Source organism: Pleurodeles waltl, chromosome 8 (genome assembly GCF_031143425.1).
Source record: "Pleurodeles waltl isolate 20211129_DDA chromosome 8, aPleWal1.hap1.20221129, whole genome shotgun sequence".
Classification (NCBI taxonomy): domain Eukaryota; kingdom Metazoa; phylum Chordata; class Amphibia; order Caudata; family Salamandridae; genus Pleurodeles; species Pleurodeles waltl.
In genome coordinates this window covers 25,574,926-25,598,487 of record NC_090447.1, presented here as the reverse complement: position 1 = coordinate 25,598,487, position 23,562 = coordinate 25,574,926, and the positions used below count along the sequence as shown (strand labels likewise).

Genomic DNA, 23,562 nt, shown 5'->3' with positions numbered 1-23,562 from the left:
AGAGTTGGATTATTGCGCAGCGTGAGGAGGTACAGGAAGGTAGCACATGTTAGTAGGTAGTATAGAGAGGAGTTAGGTAATGTGAGGTAGGGATGAGAGGGGACAATGGTATTATGAGATAAGAGTTGATAGTGGCAGTGAGAGAGATAAGAGGTGCATTTGGTGTGTGGTGAGTAGATGACAGGGTTGGTAGAAGTACAAGTGAGAGATGTGTTGTATTGGAACTGTTGTGGAATTGTGTAAATAATAAATAAACTCTTTTAAGTGTACTGAAATTATGTACAGTGAGAATGTGTGTTATGGCAGAAAGGTAGAATAGCCTTTTCAAAGGACAATTCCTGTTTCCGCATTTAAAAGACATATATAAAAAAGGACGTCACCTGTTATAGACAAAACGACTGATTGCATTTTAAAGCCCATTTTGTTTCAGTTGCAAAATGGTAAATGTGTCCATGTTTTTTAAGCACAGTATTGTGGCAAGGGCACAGCAGCCGCTATGTAGGATATTTTAGCAGGTTTACATTCTTTGTCTCAACATGGCGCCTGCATAAAGTCACACATAGCCTACAAAGGATAAATAATTGCAGACTGTTTGAAAAAGAGTCTTCTTCAATCTATGACCCAATCTATTAAAAGGCCAGGAAAGATCGTATTGTGGGTACAAGCTGCATTCTTTTTAAAGGCACAAGGTATTAAAATACATTCCCATTAATGACAGGATAAAACCCGTCCACCGAGCTATGACAGTATTTCCAAAAATTCAAAGTTGGATGCAATAGTGAAAGCACCAACTGCATTTTCTGAACATGATTATGCTTTTTATTTTTTCATTTGTTTAAAAGGGATCATTTTGCTGAGAACACTTTCTCCTAAAGTACTTTATTAATACTACTTACTTCATAATTAAACAAAACATAACACTGTCCCAGAACATTTTAAATAACATACACCATACAGCATGCCTTCACAAGTTTAAATGTGGCTTGATTTCAAACTATTGTTAATATATATTCAATGGCATGTGTAGCTGCAGATACACATGCTTTGCATAAGTTTGCCATCTAGTGTTGGGCTTGGAGTGTTACAAGTTGTTTTTCTTCGAAGAAGCTTTTCCGAGTCACGAGATCGAGTGACTCCTCCTCTCGGTGATAGTGTGCATGGCCATCGAGTCCTTTGTTAGATTGTTTTCTTTCCACTGTCGGGTTCGGACGTGTTCCCTCACGCTCCTGTAGATCTCAGTTCAGTACTATCTGAACTTCTCTATTTTAGCCTTCAACGTCAGTATCGTTTTCGAACACGTTTTCTCACTACACTCGATCCGATTGTAGCATCGGTATCGATTAAATGCCTTTTTGGGCACCCGTGCCCTTCTCGGGCCTTCTCTGAACTACTGCATCACAGGCTCATGGATCGGACTCCATTTCAATTCTGCCCTCGGTGCCATGCCAAGTTCCCATCTGCCTCTCTCCAGAACATAAGGAAGAAACCTGGGAGGCGTGCGGATCCTTCCGATCGAAGAGCAAGATGGCTAGAGATGGCATCAAAGTTGACAGAACAAATGCCCGTCATTTCAGTGAGGAACAAGCGCAGACTGCAGTTTCCATCGCAGACTCCGACTCCGACCGGGACAGCCAAGTTATTCCTTCGGCACAGTACGTGAGTACGCCAGCCCTTTCCCATCACCAAAAACAGTTTAAAAAGTCAGCACAGAGGGCCTTTCATCCACCACTGCTTGCCAGCCTTGGTTGGACCCGAAAATTACCTCTTGACGACTGGCCCTCGAGTTTGGTGTCGAAAAAGGCCAAAATGCACTCGACTGAACAGACTGCCATGCTTGTTTCAGGATCGAGACGTAAGATGGAAGCTTTCACATTGGAACCGAAACGGCTACATACCACCTTGGAGCTGAAACATCCAAGCTCTTCTTCGGAGCCGAAGCATCCAGGCTTCTCTTCGTAGCCAGAAAAACATCCATAAGCTCCACATTTTCGGACCATTTAAAGCAGTCTATCACCAAGCTTCCAGAGCATACGTTTGTGGGAAGTAAACATGATCCATCTTCAGAGGAGTCAACAGACATTAGGCCCATTCTTTAGGTCATGGACCATAAACAGAGGGAAAATCCAAATCCAAAAGGATACACGAGAAACTTATTGCCTCCTCCTCTTCCTATCACCAAGAGGAAACTGTCATTCCAAGAAGGTTTGGAATCTGGCCCTTCACTGGCAAAAATATTTAAGCATAAAGAGAAGCCGTAGACAGTGCAACAGCCTTCTCCACTGCATTCGCCTTTCCTTCCTACTTCTCCACCACCTGACACTCCACCACCACCTTCACCCACATAGTTTTTTGCACAAGCTCCTGTGTCCTCACATTGGGATTATATGGGTGACAATTCTTATAATATGGACCCACAGGATATGTATGATTCTGACCCAATTCCATCTAATGACCCTGATCTGTATCCCACTAGGCCATTTCCACCTGCAGACACCACGGTCTATAATCAGGTCATTGCCAGAGCAGCCACATACCACAATGTGCAGCTGCACTCTAAGCTTATAGAGGATGATTTCCTATTCAACACCCTATCCTCCACACATAAGCAGTACCAATGTTTCCCGATACTACCAGGCATGTTAAAACATGCTGATAACATTTTTAAAGAGCCGGCAACGGCTTGGGTACTACAACCTAGGGTGGATAAGAAATATAAAGGTGCACCATCAGACCCAAATTTTATATCACAACAACTGCCACCTGATTCCATTGTGGTCAGTGCAGCTAGGAAAAGGGCAAATAGTCAGTCCACAGGGAATGCTCCTCCCATTGATAAAGAAAGCCGCAAATTTGACACAGCAAGCAAAAGAGTGGCAATTCAAGATGCAAAACACTGGAGAATTGCCAACTCCGAAGCTCTTTTAGCCAGGTATGACAAGGCCCACTGGGGCGAAATGCAGGAGTTCCTTCAATATCGCCCTACAGAACACCAAACAAGGGCACAGCAGGTAGTGGCAGAAGGACAAGCTATTGCCAACAATCAAATTAGATCTGCACTAGACGCAGCTGACACCGCAGCTAGGGGAATTAATACTAGTGTTATGATCAGAAGGCAAGCTTGGTTGCGATCCTCAGGATTCAAACTTGAAATTCAGCAAGCTGTCCTTAATATGCCATTCAATAAACAACAAATATTTGGACCTGAGGTGGATACCACCAGTGGAAAAATTAAAAAAGGACTCTGATACAGCAAAGGCCATGGGTGCCCTTTACACAACACCTTTTTGGGGCACTTTTTGTAAGCCCCAATTCAGAGGAGGTTTTAAACCCCAAACATCAGAGGCTTCTACATCCCAACAAAAACAGGGACAACAGTTTTATTCTAGGGGATCTTTCAGGGGTTCCTATAGAGGGCCCAATTTCAGAGGTAGGTGCCCCATAGGTGCCTCCACCTCATCAAAGCAGTGAGTTTCTCTGCATCCCCACACACCTCACATCCCCTCTGGGAGGAAGACTGCAACATTTCCACCGGCATTGGCAACAAATTACATCAGATCAATGGGCACTGGCTTTCTCCGGAACACATTGTTCTGCTAAAACAAGAGGTAGAATCTCTTCTACTCAAAGGAGCAATAGAGGTAGTACCCATCAATCAACAAGGAACAGGAGTATATTCTCTATACTTCCTCATACCAAAAAAGGATGGCACTCTCAGACCAATCCTCGATCTCAGACCTCTCAATCACTATATTCTTTCAGAGCACATGACTACATGACAGCATTAGATCTAAAAGATGCTTACTTCCATATTCCCATACATCCAGCATACCGCAAATACTTGAGGTTTGTGATATCAGGTAAGCACTACCAATTCAAAGTGTTACCCTTCGGAGTAACAAAAGCACCAAGGGTATTTACCAAATGCCTAGCAGTGGTTGCAGCATACCTCAGAAGACAGTATATACAAGTCTTTCCCTATCTGGATGACTGGCTCATAAAAGCCAGCACCATTCAAACCTATCAGCAACACACACAATACACAATCAATACCCTACATAGTCTAGGGTTCACAATCAATTACCAGAAGTCTCACCTTCAGCCAGCGCAAATACAACCATATATGGGAGCAATTCTGAACACTCAGCATTAGCCTACTCAACCCCACAAAGTATTCAAGCGTTCCACATTCACATATCTCAGCTACAATAAAATCAAATTTACACAGTAAGGTTTATCGTGAAACTGTTGGGAATGATGGCATCCTACATATCAATAGTGCCCAATGCATGTCTAAACATGAGACCCCTGCAACAGTGTCTTTCAGTGTTCTCAGGCACAGGGTCAACTTCACGATCTAGTGTTGTTGGACCGCCAAACATACAACTCTCTGCAGTTGTGGAATCACACCAACTTATCAAAAGGGCAGCCATTTCAGGACCCTGTGCCACAGACCATAATCACCACAGATGCATCAGTGACAGGTTTGGGAGCCCATCTCAGCAATCTTACAATACAGGGAGAATGTGACTCAGTTCAGCAGACTTACCACATAAACCACTTGGAATTACTAGCAGTGTTCGTAGCACTCAAAGCATTCCAGCCACAGATCACACACAAGACAGTGTTAATAAGGACAGACAACATGACAACAATCTATTATCTGCAGAAACGGGGAGGACACACTTATCTCAATTGTCCCTTCTAGCACAGACAATTTGGAAAAGGGCAATTCACAATCGTATTCAACTATTAGCAGAATATATCCCAGGGATACACAACCAGCCAGCGGAGCTCGTAAGCAGGACGCAGTAACAAATACACGAATGGGAGGTTCACCCACAAGTAATTCAACAGTACTTTCACATGTGGGGAACACCAAACATAGACCTCTTTGCAACAAGCGAAAATGCAAAATGCCCAAACTTCATATCCAGGTACCTACACCCTCGATCCAAGGGCAATGCTCTATGGATCAGTTAGTCAGGGATATTTGCTTACGCCTTTCTCCCTCGCCCACTATTTCAGTTTCTGGTCAACAAAATCCATCACACTTCCCTCACTGTGATACTCATAGCTCCGGCATGGGCACTTCAACACTGGTACACAACACTATTGAATCTATCTGTAGTACCACATCACAAACTCCCAAACAGACCAGCCTTGTTGTTGACTCAAAACAAAGGTCAAATCAGGCATCCCAGTCCCAGTATGCTCCACCTGGTGATTTGGCTCCTGAGATCATAGAATTTGGATATTTAAGGCTTCCATCAGAATGTACGGGCATTCTAAAGGAAGCACGTAAACCTACAACCAGGCAGTGCTATGCAGCTGAATGGAAACGTTTTGTATATTACAGTCAACCCAAAAACATATGTCCACTTAAAGCATTGGTACAGGATATTGTATGCTATTTGCTTTACTCACAAAAGCAAATATTGCATATTCATCTATTAAAATTCATTTAACAACAATATCAGCCTAACTCGAAAACAGACAGTATAATTCTCTGTTTAGAATTCCTGTCATAAAAAGGTTTTATGGAAGGCCTTAAAAGAGTTATTCCACCTAGAGCTCCACCAGCTGCATCAGTATTCCAAATTCATAAACACAAAATAGTACTTAGGACAAGTCCAAAATTTCTACCTAAAGTGGTCTCACCATTTCACATCAGTCAGTCAGTAGAATGTGCTAGTCTTCTTTCCACAGCCAGATTCAGTTGCTGAAACAGCTCTACACACTCTTGATCTCAAAATAACTCTTATGTATTATGTAGACAGAACAAAAGATTTAGAAATGCTTTTCAACAGCCTCATAAAGGCATTCCCATTTCCAAACATGGATTAGCCAGATGGATAGTAAAGTGTATTCAAACTTGCTATCTTGAAGCTAAAAGGCACCTATTAGTAACTCCTAAAGCACAGTCTACTAGAAAGAAAGGAGGTTCAATGGCATTCTTAGAAAATATACCAATGGCAGACATATGCAAAGCAGCCACATGGTCTACACCACATATTTACTAAACACTACTGTGTGGATGTGCTATCTCACCAACAAGCAAATGTGGGTCAAGCAGTGCTTAAAACACAATTTCAAACTACTCCAACTCCTAAAAGCTAGCCACCGCTTATTTTAGGAGGGAACTGCTTTTCAGTCTATGCAAAGCATGTTTATCTGTAACTACACATGCCATTGAACGAAAAATGTCACTTACCCAGTATACATCTGTTTGTGGCATGTAGTGCTGCAGATTCACATGCGCCCTTTCACCTCCCCCGAAGCCTCTAGCCATTGTAGTACTTTCTTTATGTAAATATTTACATACATTGCATGGACATCTTCTTTTCTTAATATATGTGTGTGTGTGTGTGGCTTTAACATGACATTAGACATTACACGTTGTGTTCAGTTTAGCTGCCTGTTGGCTTTAACATGACATTAGAATTACATTTGGTATTCAGGTTAGCTGCCTATTGGCTTTGACATGGCATTAGACATTACATTCTGTATTCAGTTTAGCTGCCTATTGGCTTTGACATGGCATTAGACATTACATTTGGTATTTAGGTTAGCTGCCTATTGGCTTTAACGTGGAGTTAGACATTGCCGTTGAGACATTGCAGATGAGCTGTGTTTTTCCAAGCTGTGTTTTTCCACATGGTAGACCAAGCTGTGTTTCTCACACCAGACCCTAGCTGATAAGAGCACGTAGATTTTGTGTTTACCTCTCAATCCAGTCTGAGAACGAGTGAGGCTCGGAGAATTGGCCACTCTCCAAGTTTCTTCGGTTCTCACACTGAGTTTGCTTTTAAGGATGACTCTGGACTACAGCAGAGTTAGATTGAATCTGCTTTGACTTCAGACAGGAACGGAGACGTCAGTTGCCTATCTCCCGTTTGGGTAGAAAATCTCTTTCTCGCAGTTGAACGGAGTCATCAACTTGAAGCCCCAGAAAGATGAAGCTGAGTATAGGCCCTACAGCCCTACGGTGATGCAATTTTGACTTTTAATACTTTGCTTTGAAGTTATGCTCTAATATAATCACATGTATTTGCTGTGTACATTGCAACTGAGAAGTACTTTGATATATTTTACTTTCATTGCTGCAACTACTTTTGAACGTGTGCTGCCAATCTGCTAATTTAGTCTCTCAGGAACCTCGTGGTGAAGTAATAATAACAATAAATGTCTTCTTTAAACTCAGAAGTGCATTCCAGAGAGGTTCTGTAAGCTCGGTTATGAGATAAGAGCAGGAAAGCAGAACAGTGTGTGTGTGCGTGTACATATACAATTCTTCACTCCTTACTTCACCCTCCTGCGGGAAAACAATCTAACAAAGGACTTGATGCCCATGCGCACTATCACTCGATCTTTTGACTCGAAAAAGCTTCTTAGAAGAAAAACAACTTGTAACACTCCGAGCCAACACTAGATGGTGAACTTATGCAAAGCATGTGAATCTGCAGCACTACATGCCACGAACAGATGTACACTGGGTAAGTGACATTATATATATATGTTGTGTGGCCGTAACAATTTTGTGTCCCAATTCGACCCTGGTTGTGCAGATAAAGACAGTTGGTTGGACTAGAAGCAAATGGCAGTAGTTATAGGAAACAGGTCACCATATACACTAGTTAACAATGCCAACATACAACTAAATAAAAGGAGGAACTTCTCCGTGTATTTCCTGTAGGGAGCTACAAGAAAGTGTCATCATAAAAAAGTAAGGAACAATAATTAAACATAACCTTAACATATCATACCATTTGTGTAAGCAGTACTGAAGGCGATATGTGTACAGAACAACATTGCAAATCTGACGTTCGTGATAATAGTGGCAGGGGAGAAGTTGGAGGATGTGACGTAATGGCCTAAACTGCCGACTTTGGAGCTAGGGAACCAGGTTTGAGTCTTTGCATCGGCTCAGCATCCTGTGATTCTGGGCAAATCAGTTAATCTCCCAGAGCCTACTAAAAATGAATGTGTCCGTGTGTAATTTAACTGATGCTAATGTAAAGCGCTCCAATACTTTTGAGTCAAGTTTTCACCATGCAAAAAATAAAAAAAGGGGCACCCCAATATTGAACTTTTGTAAACGGGAGTGTTGTCAAGGTACAGTTTACACAGGGCAGTGATTGTACATGTCTGTCAGTGTCTGCACAAGCAAGGGCCATTGCCCATGATGTATTGCTGCACAATAACGTAAAATGTTTAAGAAGCCTCTTTAGCCATAGGATACCACTTCCTGCTTATTTACCTAGAAGCTTCAAGAATACATTTTAAAGTCAAATAGTAGCCTCTATGGGCTATAGTTTTTAAATAAAAATGCTACTCTTTTTTAAAAGGGGTCACTAGGCAGACTACATGTCCTGGAAAAGGTTTTTTACAAAAAAAAATAATAATAATCCTTTTACCAACATAAATACACCTCACAAATGTGCCACAACAAGAGATAAAGCATAGCGGAGTTTGAAATTTTAAACACAAACACTGTGGAAATGGTCAGTTTTGTACCTATTAAAGTATTGTTTTTCCTAACTTTGTTTGAAGTCCTTCCTGTAAAAAGCAACAGCAAAGCAAAGAAAAAAATGGCCAACACATAAACCACAGAATTAACTTCAAAATTTAAAGAAACAAACAAAAAAAAATGTGTGATGCGCGGCTGCACCATAACATGGTAAGTTGAAGCACACAGAATAATGTGTGCGCACACACACTAATGTTGTATTTGAGGCGTGCATGGGGAGCATAAATAATAGGGTAAAAATTAACGCATAAGGTGCACAATTAAGTAACAAAAGTGTCCAGTTAGTGTTTCACTTAGGTGCTGTGAGAGAGGGCCTCTTTTTGACATGGTTATCCCCCCAATTGTTTGCCTGCTGTTGATGTGTTCTAGAAATGGTTGTGCCCAGGGCCCCTGCTAACCACGTTCCCTGGGCTAGAGCTCTTTCCCTAAATCTGTTGTGATGCATTGGCACAATTGGATACACCCTTAACTACCGCTATAAGATCCTAGTAAGTGGGTACCTACATACCCAGGGCATGGGGCACTAGGGGTAGGCCTCTGAGTGCAGAAGCACTGATTGTGCCACCCTCTAGATTCACATGCACCCAGCACTGCCATTGCAGGCTGAGTGCCCTGGTGCAAACCTAAAAAGACAAACCCGACACTGCCTGTGTGCCCTGTCCACCATACACTGCATACACTGCATTTACTATGGGTAAGTCACCTCTCTGGCAGGCCTGACAGCCCTAAGGCAGGGTGCTCCATATTATATGTGAGGGCGTAGTTGCATGAGCAATATGCCCCCACTGTGTCCTTGCCAAACCTGGGACATAGTGAGTGAACAGAGCAGCCATTTTAATACATGTGCTAATTGTGTGTAAAGACTAACTTTATTAAAAATATGAAAAGTCATAACTGCAAAAGTACTTAACATATCTTAACCATCTTGGTTAAAAAAAAATTATAACAATCTGAAGTATTTTTATAAAATTGAGTTATTATAGTGTGTGAGTCCCAGGATTGATACTGTGACTACAACAAATGCTTTGCACTTCTCCAAGATTAGCCTAACTGCTCGACCAAGCTACCTCAAAAATTAGAGTACTAGATTATCTAGTTTTTGCCTCTGGAAACCAACGTGTGATTGCCTGGAACCCCTACACAGTGCACCTACTCTTGTGTACTATATTCAGGGCCAGCCTCCTACAGGTGCATGGTTACCAAAGCATCCGTGAGCTGTGTGTTTGGCATTTGTTATGACACGGGTTGAGATTATTATATGGCCTATTTAACTCTAAAGGCACCACTACTTTAAAGATTGGGGCAGACTAACACCTTTTGTTTCCATACGGCGTCAGGATGGAGTCACACGTAACCTAGAAAGGTTGAAGAATTACAGGCTTTGTTTTAAAAGGAGTCTGCTTAAATATACGACCAATCTATTACTGCCAGTAAAGATTCATATCGTGGATAAAAACTGTATTTGGGATCTTTAGGCACCAAGCAATAAAGTGTGTTCATATTAATCACAGAATGTTAAACAGCCCACCAAGCCAAAATACTCAAATACCCACATTTCAAAGTAAAATTCCACAGGAATAAACCAGCATCTGCAGTTTCTTAACGTGATTTTTCCAGTTCAAACAAAGAAAAGAAAAGTCCACTAGAGTACGTTTTATTAAGTTTGTGTAGGAAGCTGGCCTGGTGTGTGGTGAGTACCTAAGGTATTATCACCTTACACCAGGTCCACATATCCCCTATTAGTGAGGTATAGTCAATGTCTAGGAAGTTCCTCTCTCGAGAGGCAGCTGTGGATGAGCAGCCATGTCTCATCTAGCAGACATGCAAACAGGGATGTGGAATTCCTATCACCCGACATCCTGGACATATTGTATGGGGACAAGCGCAACAAGTTTTTTTTTTATAAACACATTTTTTATTGTTTTTCAGATGAAAATTACCGAACAATTGGCACAGATAGTATGGCAAGATCCAACTCCAAGCATCATTGACAATAGACAATAAAGCATTTCAGGGGACATATGTCACCTCATTTCTTGATTCAACATTGAGGGTCGTAACCCCAGCACTGACCTATGGCAAGAACCCCAGCCACCTACCCCATACCCTCTCATGTTTCCTTGGGCAGCCCCTTGATTCGTACACCAGTTTTTCTTGGTTTGCACACCAGTCTACCCCCTTCTCCATTTTTGGAGGGACAGACCGATAGGCGGGTTCCAGGCAGCGGCTATGTCTCTTTTAGCGACTAGCAGGGCCGTACCAGCGAGGGCACGGTTTGCTCGTGACCCCCCAATTCCTCCATCACCCCCAACAAGACTAATTTGGCAGGCATCTGCAGCTCCAGTTTCAACACCATACTTAGTTCATGGACTACTTTACCCCAGTATGTTTGCATTACTGGACAGAACCACACCATATGGAAAAAGTCAGCTGGTCCCCTTGCACATCGTGGACATTGGGCCGTGGGGCGAAGACCGGCCCATCAGAGCCTGGCAGGCGTTAGATATGCTTTGTGTAAATAGTAAAATTGCACTGTGCGAAGTCTTGCTGACACAGCCAGCACCCTAGGCGCCATCAGCGCCTCCGTCCATTCTGTTTCTTCAAAGGCCCCCACCCATGATTCCCACTTTGCCCTAGTCGAGTCCAAGCCACCCGGTGCATTATTAACTAACATTTTTATAGACCTGGGAAACACCCTTTCCTCCTATATTCCCCATGAGTAGCCTTGCCTCGAGTGGGCTGAACTTCGGCAAAGGGCTTGCTGCTGACAGGTGCGTTCCCAGGGCATGCCAAAGCTGGAGGTATCTAAAGAATTGCGTTTGGGATAGCTGAAAGTCTGCCTGCAGTTCCTGAAATGATTTCAATGCATCACTCTTCCACACATCTCCTACTAGTGAAATGCCCAGCAAACCCCTCCATCGCCGCCGTTGCACTCAGCCATTTCCCCGCCACAGCGGAGTCTGAAGGGTGATAATAGCGTTCCAACGGGTATGCCGTAACGCAGCGCGCCATGCCAAGAAAACCACCCTTGTTATCGCTTCCATGTCCCTGGGAAGGGTGCACCATACAATATATCGAGGATACGCGGGAAGCCCAAAGTCTCCAACTCTACCTGATAGGCTGGGTCTGCCCACCCCCCAGTGAACCAATCATGGATCACCAACAGCTGGGTCGCTAGGTAATATAGATCAGATTCCCAGGCGCCGAGGCCCCCTTCGTATATACCTCTCCGACAGTGTTGCGCTGCCACTCGGTGCCTGGCCCCTTCCCAAAGAAACAATGCGGTGGCGCTCTCCAGGGCTCGAAACCATGAGCGTGGGATTGGTAGGGGAAAGTTCTGGAATACATACAAAAGCCTAGTAAGACCATCATCTTGTATAGGACAACGCAGCCCATCACATTTAATGGCAATGCCTACCACCTCTGCAAGTCCGTCCTGATGTGCACCAGGAGCGGGTCCCGATTCTTAACACGTCAACTCCGGCAGAAGGGTCACCCAAATGCGGAGATATTTAAAACTGAGTCTGCGTAAGGGTATCATGTCCTGCAAGTCGAACAGGCACGAGTGCTCACCAAGGGGACTAACACTGACTTTGTAGGGTTCATTTTTAGTCCTTACGCTTGTTAATAGCGTCGTAAAAGATGGAGACTTTGTGGTCCCTATGTACTAGGCTCTCCCATGTACAACAGGACATCATCAACGTATAGGGCTACCCTGTCTTCCCGGGAGCGTCCCCATCTCCAGCCATGGTATAATGGGTCTGTCCTGATCATCTGGGCCAATGGTTCAATAACCAGGGTAAATAGAAGGGGGGACAACGGGCAACCCTGTCTCGTGCCCCGACGGACTTAAAAAACCAACGACTAGGTCCCGTTGACCTGCACACGGGCTGAGGGGTTGGCGTACAACGCTCGGACCAGGCGACGGAACCTCGGTCCAAAACCTGCCAGTTGATGCACTAAAAAGAGAAATCCCAATCCACCGAGTCAAAAGCCTTTTCAAAGTCAATAAATAGGAGAACTAGGTCTCGGGGAAATCAGCGGCGTTTGGCAAGGGCCACATGGAATCGGCGGATGCAGTGCCGAGTGCTAAGAGTTGCCATAAACCTGCACTGGTCGTATTAGTTGCGGTAGAACCCTCTTGATACGTGTAGCGACGATAGTGGCGTAGATTTTTACCTCACTGTTGATCAAAGATATCGGCCTATAGTCTGCACATTGTAGCAATGGGAGTTAGGTTTTAGGAAGCACCACAATGGTGGCAGCGTCTAGTCCTTTCGGGAAGGACCCTTGTTGCTCCGCCTCTTTTAAGAGAGCTAACAGATGCAGCACCAAGTCTTCCTTGAATGCCTTATAGTACTCCGAAGGGAAACCGTCAGGGCCTGGAGTTTTCCCAGTTCCCAATGCAGAAATAGCCGCCCGACTTCCTCCGTACTGAAAGGTTTGTCTAGGATCTGCGGCAAGGGAACTTCCTCTAGCAGTCGGCGGGCATGGTCTGTATCTATCGAATCCGAGGCCTGATACAGCGTCTGGTAGTAGCAGGCGAAGGCATCAGCTATTTCTTGGTGCCCTGCGTTGCGAGCCCCATCCTGAATTTCGGGAATGATCCTAGAGGACAGATGGTGGGAGACCAGCCAGTTTAACAACTTTCCAGTTTTATCCCCCAACCATAGATCCTCGCAGTGCTCGACGTCCACAAATACTTTGCAGCCTCTAGGGATTGATCTCTAATTTCCTCGTGTATAAATAGAAGCAGTTGCGATACCCCTTCGCTGGGTTCTGCTTCTTGTTCATTCTCTAAACGCATCGCCCGCATTTCCAACTGCTCAATACTTTGGGCTCTCGAACGCTCTTGTTCTAGTATCAGGCCTCTGGCCGCACCTCGCAGGACCAACTTGCTTGCGGCCCACAGCGGGAGAGGCCACAGACCCATCATTAAGGATAAAGTACTCACGCTGCGCCTGCCGCAACCGCTCAACGTAAGTCTCGTCCTGTAAGTACCAAGCATTCAATCGCCACAGAGGCTGAGTCAGTGACTGAGTGGGGCCCACCGCAAATCGAAGGGGTGCATTGTCGGAGATACCTTGTGCTAATATTTCGATATGGGAGAGGCAATTACAATCAGTGCTAGGCAAAAGTACCAAGTCAATTCTAGATTGTGAGCCATGGGCCACCGGGATATGAGTGAACTGCCGCCGTCTTGGATGCCACACCCACCAGGCATCACAGAGTCCTGTAGCAGAGAGCCAACCCATGAGTCCCCCCGCCATAGCACGCCTGTGAGCAGAGAGCAGACCGGCCACATCCAAAGTAGGGTCTGGAGCCATGTTGAAATCCCCCCCAGCATAGTGAGCCCAGAGGAAGGTCCAGGAGTAGCTGGGTTAGGTCCTTAAGGGTCCCTCGCACCAACTCCGTTGGGGCGTAGACACTGACCACATTAACCGTGACACCCTCAACCTTCCCAGTAATGGCCAGGTAGCGGCCATGCCGGTCTTTCCAAACCTGGATTGTCGTCATAGGCAATGAACGGTGCAGTAGTATCGTCACCCCCGTGACCCTCGTGCAAACCCTTCATGATACACTCTATCAAAACCCCTTTGGGCTAAGAAGGGGCAGCGCTCGCCCGAGAGGTGCGTCTCCTGCAGCAGGAGCACATCAGGTCGGTATCGGTGTATGAAGGTAAATACTGCAGTGCGTTTAATTTTGTCTAAGAGACCATTAACGTTCCATGAGATGACCTGTGTCGGGCTCATTGGAGTGGTTATTATTGGGTGTCGCAAAGCTACTACTGGGTGGAGCCATTTCTTGGTCTGGGGTCCTTCCCTTATTTTGCCCCTTTCGTAACTGAACAAATACTCTCATTCTGTCAATTGGTTCTCTGTACCTCCTATCTTGTGCACTGACTAACGAAAACAAACGTACCAACATAATACTGAACGTTAACAAATGCCTTGATACAAGGCCTCCCATGCCCCCCAACTCCCACCCCACACCATACTTCCCCCAGAAGCATCTGTCGCCCATATATATCATCTCACTCCCTAACCTAGTGAGATAGAACAATAACTGATTGAGCAATGGTTGACCCCTCCATGACGTCGGATCAATTAAAGAAACACAGTTAATGGTGATTAATCATATTTAGTATTTGTTCTTCATCAAGGCAAGTATCACCCCCCTCCCCCAGAGTCATCTCTTCTCTCAGAAGGTTACAGTACCGGGCTGCAAGGTTAGGTCCGAGCCATCCAATGACCCCGATCGGGCCTGCAGTGAACTTTGCGGCTCTGGATTTCCCCCATTACCCTCAGGACTCATCAGCGTCTGCTGACCTTTCGGATCCCCATGTAGGGCTTCCAAGCAGGAGTTTGAGCGAGAGCTGCGGCGCTCCCTGCGCCTCCTTGAGCGCGTGCAATGGCGTTTGGCTGATGACCGTTTCTGCTGGTTGTTTGGCAGCTCTCCTACCCGTGTTGGCCTTAGGCTCTCGCCAGGCAGACCAAGTGGCACCTCCTCCGTCAGCCATGTCCACCTCGCGGCTGGCTGTTCAAAGAAGTGAGTTTTACTTCCATGTACCAAACGGAGTTTCGCTGGGAACAGAAGACAATATGGTATATCCATTGCCCTCAGCTTATGTTTTACTTTAATAAATGAGCACCGCTGTTGTTGCACATCCCTCGTGTAGTCAGGAGAAAGGAGGACCTTCACCCCATTGCAAAAAAGGTCTCCCTTGTAGCGTGCCTCCTGTAGCACAGCGTCTCTGTCTTTAAAATTGAAGAGACAAAGTATCACCGGTCTGGGCGGGGAGCCCGGCGGGGGCTTCGATTGTAAAGCCCTGTGGTCCGTTTCGATCGCAAACCATGGCGTGAGACGGTCCACTGGCATCCAAGAGCAGATCCACTCCTCCAGGAACGCGATCAAGGATGGCGCTGCTGTGGGGTCCGGAAGGCCTACCACACGAACGTTGTTTCGACTGGACCTATTCTCTGCGTCTTCGGCCCATCGGTAAAGCTCCGACGTGCGAGATGTCAATGCGGAGACTTGTGCCTTGAGAGCAGTCATGTCGTCTTCCGTTGTAGAAATCCTTCATTCCGCCTCCATGATTCGAGCTGTGGCGTTGGGGAGGTCTTGCCGGCCCGGGGCCACATCTCCTCTAACTTCCCCAATCTTAGACTCCACAGCTGCTTGGGATGTGTGAATGGCTTGAAGGATCGTTTCTAGGTCGCCGGACGTCACCCGCAGATCACCCCCTCCACCCGGAGCACGATCCTCCGCTCTGGTCCCACTTGCACCCGTAGTGAATTGGTCCATGCGTGTTTGCGCCGCTGATTGCCTCGCTGACTTGTCCTTGCCCATGGTTCCCTCACCAGTTCCTTTTCCGGCTTTAATGTAGTACAAGGCCCCCTGGCAGAAGTCCACTAGAAAAGTCCAGCCAAAGCGCTACGCGTGGCACTAGGGTCATCAATGCCCTCCGCAACGGTTCAGGTCTGACAAGCGCTCCCTCAACGAGCTGCAGGTGAGGATTCAGGAGACGGGGCCCACAATCGCACAATGGTTGCTGTCCTTGCCGCCAGCTGCAGACCGCCTGCAGCGATCACCCATGGGCCCCCCAGAGTGTCCATGTCATTTTTCCCCCTTGGCGTGGTGCCTCTGACCCCCAATCCTTACACCCGTCTGGTCGCTGTCTCGCAGGGGGGGGAGAGGGGAGAGGCCCCCCGTGATGGCAGAAGAAGCACCACAGCAAGCTGTCCCTTCCTGCTGCTGCCCGCCGCAATGCACTTCCTCCGCGTCTGCCCAGAAGGACTGGGCGTTCCAGCCAAGCGGAGTGGGGATGGGGGTTAAGAGATGAGAGGGGGGTTCTTCCTCTAGGTATCAGCGCAGCCCCCTTCCTCCATACCCCGGATCACCTTTTCGCTCACTCAAATCCTGGGCCTCAGCTCTGTCCCAGCCTCCAATGTCGGGAAGACTTGTTCCGGTCCCCCACCGGCCTTCGCGACAGGTGGGCTCACCAGTGGCTCTGTGTGCGGCCCTCTGCAGCTCCGTCCCGTCTGCCACGCTGCCCTGAAAAGGAATCCGACGCCGTGTAGTCCCAGGACCCTCAGCACAGCCCAGGACGCCGATCTCGCCTGCCAGCTGCCATCTTGGGTGTGGGCAGCCCCACTCCACCGATGCCGCGCAGCCGGCCGAGGAGCGAGTCGGCGTCCTCAATTTGTCGAGAGGGGGACGGTGAAGCCCCCAGAATGAGAACGTGCCGCAGATGAAGGCGGATTACTAATGTAGTGGAAGGCAGTTGAAGGAGGGGTCCAGAGCGCTACAAAAGAGTGACCGCCATCTTGACGCCTTAACCATGCCCCAAGGGCAACAAGTTTTAATGTTTATTTTGTCTTTGGTACAAGTAGGCCCAACCCTCTGCAGTACAAACCCTTTGGCTGCCAGTTTACAGAGAAGGAAACTGTCTGCAGTTGAAGTTATATGTGTGTTAATGCTGTTCCAACTTGTATTCATGGTTCATTAATGAAAAGCCTTCAATATTAGGGTGAGCGCTGTAAGTAAACGTTTTAAGATTACACTGCACTACTGACAGTGGTTCTAGTAAAAAATAAAAAGTGTACAAACATGTTTGAAAAGTTTAACAATATGAGGCTAAGTATAATGCTCGCAGAATGCTCTCTGGTTAGATGCAAATATTTGCCGAAGCTTGTAAGCAAGAGTGATGATTCTTTGCTTTCAGAATAAAATGTTCAGAAAAAAAAGCAAGTAGGAAAAAAAGAGTTTCACTACTATGAAATGATATGTGCTATTTCTCTGAAGCATCATTTAGTGAAATGTGTTGATGCATGTTAGTATTTCCCAAAAATATTCCTAATGGAAAATCAGTGTAACCATTTTCAACACGATTATGGGAGGCGTGAAAATAAACAAGCACCGGCAAAGCCAACTGATCTGACATTTTTTGGGAGTCTTTTGGTTTTGTCAATGCATGTCTTGTTTAGACATGGCTTTTGTAACACTTTATTGTTGTGGGAGTTGCCAGGCCATCCCCATTGTAACAAACACTGTTTCACCTGCTCTGAGTGAGTCTTGGGAGGGGGGGGCGCTCCATGTTCTTTGCAGGGGGCCCCTTCCAGTTTCGTTACGCCACTGATTGCCATAATAGTTCCTGGCACTGAACAAAACTATGTGTGCCAATATGCTCCTTCTGGAAGAGCAGAATGTGATCACTCACAGTAAAGTCAGTAAATAGTTAGAGAGAGAAATAGAAGTTTAATAAAAACAAAATGTATTTTTTAACGCCAGACCTAATTAGGGACCCAATTCTTAAAGAAAGTCACAAAAGTGCACCCATGGTAAATGTCTTTGAATTAGTGGCTTTCATGAATTCACAAGAGCTCACAGAAGTAGACCCGGAAATCTTACTCCTAGAAAATATGTGTGAACTGTATTTTAGCATGTGCAAATATACACGCGTAGATTTGCTTATGTGAAAATCTACTGAGAGTTTACAAGTTCACTTTCCCTCAAACCACTTTTTCCCCCATCCCTGGAAGAACATCTACTTCTGCCATTGTCAGGAGTACATTTACAGCCTTTCTCATTATGGGAAAAGATTAGAGAAGAGCTGGTGAAAATCCTTAAAACATACAAGTCAATAGGTTTGCAGACTCAAAGGCATTCCAGCCCTGGAACCATTGCTTACTGATTCCTCCAGCCCCAATATGTAGATCTGCGGAAAAGTGACAAAGGAAGGAAATTGCTATAGTAGGGATTAAAATTGCAAGTTTTCAAGCCCTACTATAGTAGTAGCCCTGGCATAATCAGAGAGGCTTTTATCAGAGCTCTTACATAATGAGATTGCTGCCATAATTTGTCACTGCACTACATGGCGTCAAAGGGAGAAGTACTTTTTTTTACAGGACAAGTAGATTTAAGAAGCAACCTGTCCCATAGACAAGTAAATATTTTAATAAATTCCACACCCCTGTGCAAAGCTTATGCAATACCACTGTAGTCACACAGCATTTACACATGTGTTACAAAAATAAAGGTACTTTATTTTAGTAACACAAATACTAAATTACTATATAGGCAATACCCCAACTGGAGGTAAGTAAAACACACTAATATATGTACAGTAGCCATCAGGAATTAGCATAGAATACAATAGAAAACAGTGAAAGCAAACGTAAATACTGAAGACTTGGGGGGGACCAAACCATATACTAAGAAAGTGGAATGCGAAAGTCGGGCCCCCACCCAAAGAAGCGGAATCAGTAGAGAGGAGCTGGAGGAACTGGGAAACCTACAAGGTAAGTACCAGAGTGCCCCCCAGCGACCAGGAGAAGAGTAATAAGTACCTGGTTCTCCCCAAACTCACCAAAAGGAATTCAGAGAAGGATATTGCAAGACCCGGACACAACTGCAATCAAACCAAAGGTGAATCCTGGAAGAGGAAGACCTGGAAAAGAAGGGGACCAAGTCCAGTTCACATTGGAGTGTCCGGTGGTGGCAGGAGCCACTACCCACATTTCTGTGGCTGCAGGATCTGGTTGACTGTGAGACAAAGATGGTCAGCAATGCAGCTTGAAGCAGCTGAAGAGTTCCTGAGTGATTCAGTCAGCGCCCCACGCTGGATGAAGAATTGCAATCTGTCTGTGTTGTGGAAAAACTACTAACAAGCCTTGGCAAAGGCAAATGTCGCAAATGAAGAAAAGTGGAGCTGCCGGGGACCAGCAAGGTCCAGGGGGACTCAACCCAAATTAGGGAGTCCTAAGTGACCTTCAGCGACCAGGGAAGTCAGAAGAAGAGGAGGCAGCCCCCACAGATAACCAAAGGCAACAATCACAGGAGTTGCCATGAGGCCCGTGCAACACACTTGGAAAGGAGTCCCACGTTGCTGGAGAAGCACACAGAGGGCTGTGCGTCACAAGGTAGAGTGCTGGGAGTTAGGGCTACACAGAGCCTGAAGATCCCTTGGAGGAGATGCCAACAAGCCTTGTTAGCTGCAAGTGACGCGATGCACAGGTACTGTCCTGCATGAGGAGGCAAGGACTTACCGTCTCCAAAGTTTGACAGCTGGCAGAGAAAACAAAGGGGACCACTCCAGACCACCACCTGTGATGCAGGATCCACACAGCTCAGGAAAAGAGGAGATCCACGCTACCAGTTGTCGTTGCAGTGGGTGCCTGCAGATGCTGGGGAGTGACTCCTTCACTCCAAGGGAAATTCCTTCTTGCTTCTTGGTGCAGACTGAAGACTTGCTACCCTCAAAGGATGCATAGTGGGGAAATTTTGCAGTTGCTGGAAGGAGCCGGAGAAACAATGTTGCAGAGCAGAGTTGTCTCTGTAGCTGAAGATTTTAGGTTTCTGTGGAGTCCAGTTGCGGTTCCAGTGCCCAGAAGTCAAAGTAAATGTTGCAGACGAGTCCTGCTGGAGTCTTGCACATCGAATCTGAGGACCCACCAAAGAGAGAGACCCTAAATAGCCCTGAAAGAGGGATTGGTCACCTAGCAATGTGACCACCTATCAGGAGGGAGCTGAGACGTTACCTAGCTACCTGATCACTCAGATGCTCCCAGAGGCCTCTGCCCATCTTGGTTTCAAGATGAAAGAATCAAGTGGTCACCTTGTGGAGCTCTGGGCACCACCCCTGGGGTGGTGATGCACAGAGGAATGGTTACTCCCCTTTCCAGTTTTGAGGCAGAGCAGAGACTGGAGGTCCCTGAACCAGTACAGACTGGTTTATGCAAGGAGGGCACCAAATGTTCCCTTCACAGCATACTAGTGGCTTGGGGAGGCTACCCCTCCGAAGCTAGTTAACACCTATTTCCAAAGGGAGAGGGTGTTACCTCCCTCTCCCAAAGAAAATGCGTTGTTCTGCCTTCCTGGACTTGAGCTGGTCAAGCAGCAGGAGGGCAGAAACCCATCTGAGGGGTGGCAGCAGCGTGGGCTGCCCGGAAACCCCCAGAAAGCTGGTGGGAGCAATAATGGGGGTTATCCAGTATTGGATCTTTCATAAATTCACATGCTTGAATCATCCCCATCGTCGAAGTCCCACGGTACATAAAATAGCAATAATTAACAAATACATTTTTTTCCCCATAGGCTATAATGGAAACACCAGCCACTCATATAGCCTATCCAAGTCCTTTTGTGAAAAGGACCTAAACCTGCCTGCTGGCCAATCAGGCACCAGCACCCTCTAGAACACTCTCCAGAGAAGCTCCTTCCCTCAGATTTTCTACCGCACGTCGTGTGAAGGGAGTCTCCCTGAGCTCTGCTCATTTTTTGGCTTCTTCAGAAGCATTTTTCTCTCAGAGAACTCAAAAAATTTCGGATTCTTCTAGAAAAGCCTTTAACAACATCGACTCCTTCATCGACGACAACACCGTCGTTGATAACACCATCAACTAAAGCCCAGTCGACTATAACACCACCAACGACAACGTCGTCGGCTGCCCCACCGTCGACGAGGACACTGTCGACGACGAGACCACTGTCGACGAGACCATCGTCGACGAGACCACTATCGTTGACACCATCGTCGACGAGACCGTCGACGATGGAAAAATCATCCCTGATTACAAAAAAACGGGAATGATTCAAGCATGTGAATTTATGAAAAATAGCAATACAGGATAACTGAAGTTACAGGTAAGTAACTTGTTTTCTTCTCTAAGGAGCCCCCAGAGTGCATGGAATCATACAACGAATACTGGCAATAGACAATATTGTTATACCAAGGCACACCAGAAAAGTCCATTCCTTCTTGTTGTAGGGGTCGGAGTTCCAATACAACATGAGTGCATGGTAGTGATTTTATTCATCAAAATAATTCAGAAAAGTAACAGCCAACACGTGTTTCATCAACAAGACTTTTTCAAGGCTGTGGGATGTACATACAAGAAAAAATATATATATCCATAATCTGATCTCACAGGCAATAAACAGGGAATCCACTTCACGATGCTTGCAGTCACACGTGAAGTAAGTCAGAAATTGAAAATGTCCAATACCGGTTCTATATCCAGCAATGATCTACAAATAGTGTGCAGTGACTGATCCAGCATGCAAAATATGAAACACCTCAAAAAGAAACCCCTTACATAGCCAAAAAAAAGTGTAAAGCAAAAAATAAGTGGGAGGAATACAACTTACCACAAGACTAGTTATTTCACAATATCACCAAAATTTCATATCGGGTACATCGGTTCTTGTGCGAACAAAGATCTTCCACATAGGATGGTCAAATCCATATACATAAATTATGTGCTATAGTTTATAAGCTCGCCCATGATAAGCCTAAGTGGACAAAGAAAAGAAACCACAATGATGGCAAGGAGTGGTAATTATCTAGACATAAGAAACATCTCAATATAATACGAGGACACAAATGTGTTTATGGTGCAGTGCAGAGAGAAGAGAGTAAACTGCAAAGCACGTACTCTAATACACCTATCACAGAGAATATTAAGTAATAATACTAGGAGTGCAATTGTTTCCTTATATGACGAGGACACAAGACATGCTCAAGATTCAGTACAAAGAAATGAAAGTGACCTACAGAATAAATGTCCTAACGCCACCATCGCAAAAGATATCGCAAAAAATAATAGAAGATAATAATCAATAATACAGCGGGGCATATAGCTGTAAAATCTCTCTATATATATGACCACAAGCGTGAGATCTGATTATGGATATATATATTTTTTCTTGTATGTACATCCCACAGCTTTGAAAAAGTCTTGTTGATGAAACACGTGTTGGCTGTTGTATCTCTGGACTCAACATGGCTGTTACTTTTCTTAATTATTTTGATGAATTAAATCACTACCATACACTCACGTTGTATTGGGACTCTGACTGCTCCAACAAGAAGGAATGGACTTTTCTTGTGTGCCTTAGTATAACAATATTTAATTTGCAGGTTTTATTTGAATTTTCAACTGACACAACTGCACCCGAAGTGGTTGAGTGCTTACCAGTTTGGCACCCTCAACAGTACTTTATGTAACACATGGACATTGCTTTCTTTATTAAAATATACTTATGAATAAGAGGTGCGACCCTTATGCAGTGCCACTTTGTTTTGTATTCAAATACTGGCAATAGTATTGGGGTATGATTCTGACATGTTTGATGCCAAACATGCCCAGGTTCGGAGTTACCAATATGGATTCAGACATAGGGAGTGAGCTAGGTCCAGTACACACGTAAAATGGTGTCCCGCACTCACGAAGTCCAGGAAGATGGAGCTGGAGTTCGTGGGGGCACCTCTGCTCATGCAGGGATGCCTTCACACACACGTACCTGCACCCCACCCTCTGGGCTAGGAGGGTCTACCTACTACAGGGGTGACCTATAGTGACCTAGTATAGTGACCTGAAGTGAAAGGGTGCATGCACCTTTTCACGCAGACAGCAATGGCAGGCCTCAAACACATTTTACATGGGCTCCCGTGGGTGGCACAATACATGCTGCAGCCCATGGGGAACCTCTGCTACCCCAATGCCCTGGGTACCATATACTAGGGACTTACATGGGGGCACCAGTATGCCAAATGTAGGGTGTGTGAAGTCACAGCATACAAATTTGGAGGGAGAGAGCATAGTCACTGGGGTCCTGGTTAGCAGGATCCCAGTGAACACAGTCAAAACATTCTGATATCAGGGAAAAACAGGGGGTAACCATGCCAAAAAGAGGGTACTTTCCTACAGTTTACATTTGCAGTGTTAATGTAACTGTTAGTTTACTTTTTTTTAAAAGAATAATCACAATGCACCTCACACCAAAATTACACTAAGAATAGAAATGTTCATAATGAAACTAAACATAAAACATTGACTGAGTATCTTAAACAACACACACCGTACAGCGTATTTGTACAAGTTCAGATGTGGCCTAATTTGTAAGTATATATATACATTTTTCTGTTTAGTTTTCAGGATGCCAAATAAAGGCCTTTTTTTTACATTCCAGTGGCAATTGTAGGTTCCAAAGTGACCAGAATCACACAGATAAAAGTTGGAGCTCTGTCCAGA

General features: G+C 45.4%; 1 protein-coding gene across 1 annotated transcript in view; it reads left to right on the top strand.

Moving 5' to 3' along the window:
- The window catches only part of LOC138249319 (transient receptor potential cation channel subfamily M member 2-like), a 1,037,937-nt gene that overhangs the window by 282,902 nt on the left and 731,473 nt on the right, over positions 1-23,562 (top strand). Inside the window, exons 14-15 of the mRNA XM_069203278.1 lie at positions 1,402-1,955; positions 3,760-3,857. Coding sequence (XP_069059379.1) covers positions 1,402-1,955; positions 3,760-3,857 — 652 coding nt within the window. The remainder of the gene's footprint in view (positions 1-1,401; positions 1,956-3,759; positions 3,858-23,562) is intronic.